This window comes from Candoia aspera, chromosome 4 (assembly GCF_035149785.1).
Source record: "Candoia aspera isolate rCanAsp1 chromosome 4, rCanAsp1.hap2, whole genome shotgun sequence".
In the NCBI taxonomy this organism is placed as follows: Eukaryota; Metazoa; Chordata; class Lepidosauria; order Squamata; family Boidae; genus Candoia; species Candoia aspera.
Window position 1 is genome coordinate 109929455 of NC_086156.1, and position 7527 is coordinate 109936981.

General features: G+C 42.9%; 1 protein-coding gene across 1 annotated transcript; it reads left to right on the plus strand.

Moving 5' to 3' along the window:
• Positions 1 to 699: 699 nt before the first annotated feature.
• Positions 700 to 5471, plus strand: LOC134497045 (vomeronasal type-2 receptor 26-like). The gene is made up of 4 exons (XM_063302760.1): positions 700 to 1524; positions 2020 to 2247; positions 3440 to 3566; positions 4570 to 5471. Exons 1-4 carry the CDS (start codon positions 700 to 702, stop codon positions 5469 to 5471), a joined length of 2082 nt encoding a protein of 693 aa, XP_063158830.1.
• The last annotated feature ends 2056 nt before the right edge of the window (positions 5472 to 7527 follow it).

Below are 7527 nucleotides of genomic sequence, written 5' to 3' on the forward strand. Positions count from 1 at the left end.
TCACGAATGACCTATCGCACCACTCTGGACCTGCTTTTTAAATTGCACAAAATTGTCCCCAACTATATTTGTGGGACTGAAAAGGGAATGATGGGAATCATTGGAGGACTGAGCCCTGAAACCTCCATACGCATGGCAGAAATTTTGCAGCTTTTCAAGATTCCACAGGTTGGGTCTGTAGATAAAGATGGTAGGAATTATCACTATCACACAGATTATCTGCTCTTGATTTCCCCTTCAAGGAGCAACTTGATGCTTTATCAGTAAAGAGAGGTAGAATTTTATAAGAAACAGAGTAAGGTGTGGAGTTTGATTAATAAAAAGTTTCACGTGAGTATATGGGTTTTTTCAGAAACTGTACGATGAATGGCTATCATTAATGAGAGAAAGAGAGAGAGAGATAAATAGAGATATGGATGGATGGATGGATGGATGGATGGATGGATGGATGATGGATGATTCAAAAAGGTATCTCCCTATTGGGGAGATCTCTAAACCAAATCAATATATTAAACATCCATACTTTGAGAAATAAGTTTCTAAAATAGTTCACATCAGTCAAAATAGAATGAGTCCACCCATGCTTTCTCTCTCTTTATCTTTCTCTTTCTCTTATTCCTCATTTCTTTCCTTTAGATTGCATATGGCTCATTTGAATTGTCAGTGACGGATGAATCGCATTCCCCTCCTTTTTATCGCATGGCCCCTGGTGAAGCTCTTCAGTATGAGGGTTTAGTCCAGCTTCTTCTGTACTTTGGATGGAAATGGGTAAGACTTGTCACTGTAGATGACAAACATGGAGAACATTTCATACAAACTCTGGAACCCATGCTCTCGCAAAATAAAATCTGCTCCGAATTCACTGAAAGGGTTGACAGAAATTTCCATTTGTATAAGCCATTTGACCTGATTCAAAGAACTCTGAGTTACATTACCTTGTTCACAGAGAAAACAGCAAACACGGTTATTATATATGGAGAAAATATAGTCTTCATGTGGCTGGCCTCTACTCTAGTAATAGCCACAATGTTTCCTGCAACAACTTCTGACTCTTCACAGAAATTTTCAGCAAGAAAAGTGTGGATTACAATGGCCCAAAATGATTTCACATTACATTCCTTACAAAGGACTCTGGATATGCAAATGTTCCATGGGGCTATTTCCTTCTCAATTAGCACAAAACAAATTCCAGGTTTCCAGCAATTTCTACGGGCTGTCACCCCTTCTGGGGCAAATCAAGATGGCTTTATTAGAGATGTCTGGAAGCAAGCTTTTGTCTGCTCAGTACCCAAGAGTGATGTTCCTGAAGATGAAGATGAAGATGAAGAATGTACTGGAGAGGAAAGGCTGGAGGACCTGCCTGCAACTTTCTTTGAAACCAGCACGCTCGGCCATAGTTACAGTATCTATAATGCCATCTATGCTGTGGCTCAAGCTTTACATGTTGCTCACACATTTAGGACTGATCGGAACATCCTAAAGGACAGGGATCAAGTGCAGTCAAAGAATCTAGAAGCCTGGCAGGTAAGATTTCTTCTTTCCCAGTGCTCTTCTGAGATATTCTCCAGGATTACAACAGAGTGGCAGGACTTAATTGGTCAAGAGATCATCTCACCTACCTAAACCTCACTGTTGTTCACTTGAGTCCACCATTCATACATTACAAATGTTGACCCACTTAAGATATTGTCCTTTTCCTACACATCCCTCTTTCTACAACAACACAACTGGTCTTTAAACCTCTACTCCCTTTCTGGCCCTCTCAACTAGATTTCCTTCCCATTGCTTCTTCTTGCTCTTTTCCAACTTCTTTTCTCAAATGTCACCAAAGACAATCACTGAAAAGATTTTACTATCTAATCTGGAATACGGTCCAATCATAAACATTAAACTGCTGCCGTCCTCCATACTGTTTCATTCCTGGTGAAGAAATGCTCCCCATATAAAAAGGAGTGTGGTTTGAGGCCAGTAGGAAGCACGTCCCTTTCTCTTTAACCCTTATGCTCTTTCTTCTGGAAGCTCCATCCATTTCTGCAGAGAATGGCCTTCAACAACACTGCAGGAGATGAAATTAAATTAAACGAAGATGGAGTATTAGAAGCCGGATTTGACATCGTAAACCTGGTCACTTTTCCAAATAACTCCTACATCACCGTCCTAGTTGGACAAATGGATCCAAAAGCTCCTGCAGGAAAAACCTTGATCCTTAATGGAGACAGAATCCACTGGCACCATGAATTCACTCAGGTACCATAACAATAACATGGGCTAAAAGGACCAATGTCACATACACTCCTTTTCACACCCATAGCCTTTCCTTTGGCCTGTTGCTAGCAACTAGCTCATATCCCCAAGTACATTTCAGTCCACTGCTGTCAAAGGTGGGCAAAAACAGATGTATTATTGGGCCGATTCATGATGGATATTCTAATGTTTGAGAATCGAGTTCCCAACCTGTGCAAGGAAATTTATTTTCCTCTCACTGAATGTGGGGACTGCGGTGCCACGCCCAGGTGTGGGGCTGCCCAGCTGAAGGAAGTACTGATATCTAGTCCTTCATTCTCCAGAAGGAACTCAAATGCAACCACAGTTCAGTGATACATTTCAGGCTGGGGGAGGCAAAGTCTCAAACAATAACCACTTCAGCCTCCCAGTTCTATTCAGATCCTCAAACTTTTGGATTCCTTCCATGAATTGCCACTAAATTCAAAATAAGAACAAGAACAAGAACAAGACGAACCACAAATTAAATTTATATGGCACCTGACTCCTAGTGACTCTGGGCATTTTACAAACCCTTAAAAAAGTATTTAAAAACAAGGAACAATACAAAAACACAAAACAGGCACCAAACAAAGAGCAGAGATGGTGGAGGAAATGACCTGGATGGGAACAAGGGAAAGAAAGAAAGGGGCATCAATCATCTTTGCCAAAGGCCTGGGCAAACAGCGTATCCTCAGGGCCCTTGGAAACACCAATAGGGTGGGGCCATTTGAATTCAGGAGGAACCTCATTCCAGACGGCAGGTGCTGCTACAGAGAAGGCAGGCTTCCGGGGTCCCAATCCATGGCATTCCTTAATCGATGGAACCCGGAGAGCGCCAACCCTGCCAAATTGAACCAGCCGGGCAGACACTATGGGGGACAGGCAGTGCCTCTAGTAACCAGGCCCTATGACACGGAGGGCTTTATAGGCAGGAACCAGCACCTTGAATTGAACTTCAACTCAATTAAAAATGAATGAAATACAACTTCAGTTATGTTCCTGCCTTGGCAACATTATGGGGCATTTCCACAAGACATTGCTCAAAAGCAGGCTGAAGCAACTCTGCATCCCGGCCCTATCTCCACCCTCCTCCTTATTCCTTGGCTGTAAGACAAGAACAAAACAAAAACAAAAGGTTTGCTTAATACTGACCGCTTTCTTTATTTTTGGATAGCTACCACCTCTCTCGTTATGCAATGAACCTTGTCCTCTTGGAAGCAGAAAGAACAAGATCGAAGGGCAGAAATTTTGCTGCTACGCTTGTGCTCCGTGTCCAGAGAAGATGATATCAAGACAAATGGGTAAGATTCATAGCATCCAAATGGAACTAGGTCTGAAATTGCATTTCTGCAGCCTGTATCCAGCTAACCAGAAGCTCTTCAATATAACCGCTTGCTTTACTGAGGCACCTCAAGGGGGCTTTTCCACCATGTCAGAGCTTGGATAGCTAAATCAAACTCTGAAGGTGTCTATTTTGATGGCTGCAAAGCATTAAAAGCAAAGGAACGTCTCTCAGGGATGCTCCCCTCCAGCCATCCTGATTTCCAGGAAATAGGAGCTAGCAGACAGTTCCTCTATTTAATTTTCCCTCTAGTTTTCAGGGTTACCAATTGTAAGATGTCAGGCTCTCTCTCCTTTTGAAGACACTGAAACAGAATGCAGGAATTATGGATAATCCAATGACCTGAAAAATAGCGTCTCGCTCTGTGAGTCAGTGTTGTGCCTCTTGGTTGGCCCCCAAATTATAACAGAATTAAATCAAGATTCTTGAAGGAAAGATGTATCAATTGGTTATGGTGGCTGAATTATACCAAAGTCATTTTTAACGATCATCAGAGCAAAATGTCTGTGTTGCACCCGGCCAGCCAACAGAAATGAAAGGATCCAAAATCAAGATTGCATAAACCAGTGTTTATTTTGCTGCTCTACGAAGCTTGGCTGGCTGGAGAATTCTGGGAGTTGAAGTCCACACGTCTTAAGACGTCACTCTCCTACCCTTTAGTGCCGCTGCCTGTTTTCCGGGATCGAAACCTTCAAGCCTCTCCTTTCTGCTTCCCACCATTGGGAAGGTGAGCCATGCTATTCCCTTGCTCAGTAATGCCACTAAACCTAGTCCACTCCAACAGGCCAAGAAGCTTTAAATATAGGAAAATCTAGATTTTTTTTTCCTGCACATTTTTTACATGTATATTGGACAGAGAGTTACAAAAGGTTTTAGGAAAGACGTTGCAGGGAGTTCCAAAATGCAATTCTGAAACTTGGGGAAAATTTGATTCTGTTCGGAAGCTTTTTCCTTCTTTTCAGACATGGAGCATTGTGACGGCTGTTCAGAGGATCACTTTCCAAACCAAGCTAAAGACGAGTGCATTCCAAAAACACTGAACTTCCTCTCCTTCGAAGAGCCGCTGGGCATCACTCTGGTTTCTCTGGCTCTTCTTTTTTCCCTGGTGACGGCTTTCGTGCTGGCAATCTTCATTAAGCAGCGGGACACTCCCATCGTCAAAGCCAACAATCGCAGCCTCACCTACCTCCTCCTCATCTCCCTCTTTCTCTGCTTCCTCTGCTCTCTTCTCTTCATCGGACAGCCCAACAAGGCCACCTGCCTCCTCCGACAAACGGCATTTGGCATCATCTTCTCTGTTGCCGTTTCCTCTGTTCTGGCCAAAACCACCACAGTCATCGTGGCATTCCTTGCTTCTAAACCGGGAAACATTTTCCACAAATGGGTGGGGCAAAAGTTGGCCTATGCTATTGTCTGGGGTGGATCCCTCCTTCAAGCAGGCATTTGTGTGTTTTGGCTGGGTTCGTCTCCTCCCTTCCCAAATCTGGACACACAAACCCTGCCTGGGGAAATCATAGTGGAATGTCACGAAGGCTCCGCCACCATGTTTTACTGTGTCTTGGGCTACCTGGGCTTCTTGGCCCTTCTCAGCTTCACTGTGGCCTTCCTAGCCAGGACGTTGCCGGACAGTTTCAACGAAGCCACGTTCATCACTTTCAGCATGTTGGTGTTCTGCAGCGTTTGGCTGACCTTTGTGCCCACCTACCTGAGCACCAAGGGGAAGTACATGGTGGCTGTAGAAATCTTCTCTATCCTGTCTTCCAGTGCTGGCTTACTGGGATGCATCTTCACCCCTAAATGTTTCATTATTATACTGAGGCCTGAGCTCAACACAAGGGAACAATTAATCCATAGAAGAACATAAATACATGTCGTCTTCACTTAGCAACTGCCTCGTTCAGTAAATCTTTGAAGGTACAACAGTATTGAAATAATAACTTTATGACCAATGTCCTCCCTCAGTCACATGATCACCATTACAGTCAGTACGGGTTGTTCTGTGCCACACCTCTTGTTTTTCCTTTTTTCCGCCCTTGCAGAGCGGGGAGTTTGGAAAGGAAGGGATTACAAGAGAGTAAGCAGGCACACAATGGGGAATACACATTGAAAGGAATGTGGTAGTGCCAGCAGCCCTACACATGCTCAGAGCTGTCAGATGCAATCACACTACAGAAACAGCCTGGTGTATGCCCCATTGTGTGCCTGCTTACTCTCCTGTAATCCCTTCCTCTCCAATCTCTCCTCTCTGTGATGGGGGGAGCAACACAGGTCAGGCACAGGAGAGATTGGTCAACATAAATTGTTTGGCTTTTTTTCCCCCTTTTTTTCCTCCTTGCACAGCACAAGCTTACTTATAGATATCAAGCAAATACCATCTGGGTGGTATTTTAATAAATTTTGCTCTCACTTAATAAACACTGTTTTGCATAGAAGATGACATCTGATGAGCAATTTGTCCAAAACCATTTAATGATATCTGAGAACCTCAGATCAATGGTTTGAAATATTTCAGCATCAAGTTTTAACAAACAAAGCCAAGTTCATCACTTTCAGCATGTTGGTGTTCTGCAGTGTTTGGCTGACCTTTGTGCCCACCTACCTGAGCACCAAGGGGAAGTACATGGTGGTGGTGGAAATCTTTTCTATCCTGTCTTCCAGTGCTGGCTTACTGGGATGCATCTTCATCCCCCAAATCTATATAATTTTAATAAGACCTGAACTCAACACTAGAGAGCATTTACTACATAAGAAATAGAACAGGATCAAATTTTGAACAAGCAAGTAATAACTGGACATACATAGCCACCTTCATATACATGAATAAAAAATTAATCTGATACAGCTGCACACACATTTCAAACAGTTACATTGAATATTTCTCTCCAAACTCCATTAGTACATGCAAGATAAATCTATTGGGAAATAAATTATCCCTGGAGCTAATAAAGTATGAACAAATTCGACTGAATTTGTCTTTCACCTTAGAGTTTTTCAGAGGGTGGTGTTAATTTTTCAGGCAAGCAATTTTCCATATCATCAAATTAAGTTGTTCTATTTGGGTTTTCAATGTTTTGCAAAACAATTCCAGTGGTAAGAAAAGGAGAACTGGGTCAATATCAAGACAGACATTGGAAAGAACAGACAGTGAACAAACTTCAAGATTCATTGAAGATGGCTGAGTGATTTTCCCACCTCTTAAAAACCATTCACTGATTGGGTTTTGCCACCAAAGCTGATGATGCAGGACATGCAGCACCAAACTCTTTACATCACCCCCAACTCAATCCAGAAAGCTTGCCAGCTGCTCGATACCATTTTAGCAATTACTTTAACGGATGATTCTTGATGACATGGAACTTTAAATATACATAAATAAATATTTCTTTGCCATATACTTTGTCAAGTATATCCAGGGCTAACCTTTGCCCTTTTGTAGCTTTGCTGGGAGATTAGAACAGGGGCCGATAGGATAGTGTTGTAGCCAACACCTGGCTCACCTAAAGCAGCCAAATCACTCTGAAGATACAACATAATTTTATTTGCATGCATACAAGCAGTAAGACAGTGTATGCTGGATCCCCAGCAAAGCTTTGATATTTTGCTGAGCAGCCATGAGCAAAACCGAACCAGGGGTTATACCTTTGACCCGCTACATCGCAAAGGCAAGACAAAGAAAAGGCAGACACAGTCGAAATTACAGCATGATGTTGGAATAGTTTAGATAAACCCATCCGTGTGACCTTATGATTATTTATCCCTTCCTACGAGGTCAGCATGCTAGCCATGCTATCTCTGAGATGTGGTCAGTGAATAGAAACAATTTGGTTTTCTGGGCCACAGCTTCCACTCAGGGTCAGTTCAGCTTGCTGTGAAGGCCTTCATACAAGGGCACTTTCAGCAGCTCATATGTATGGTGCGGG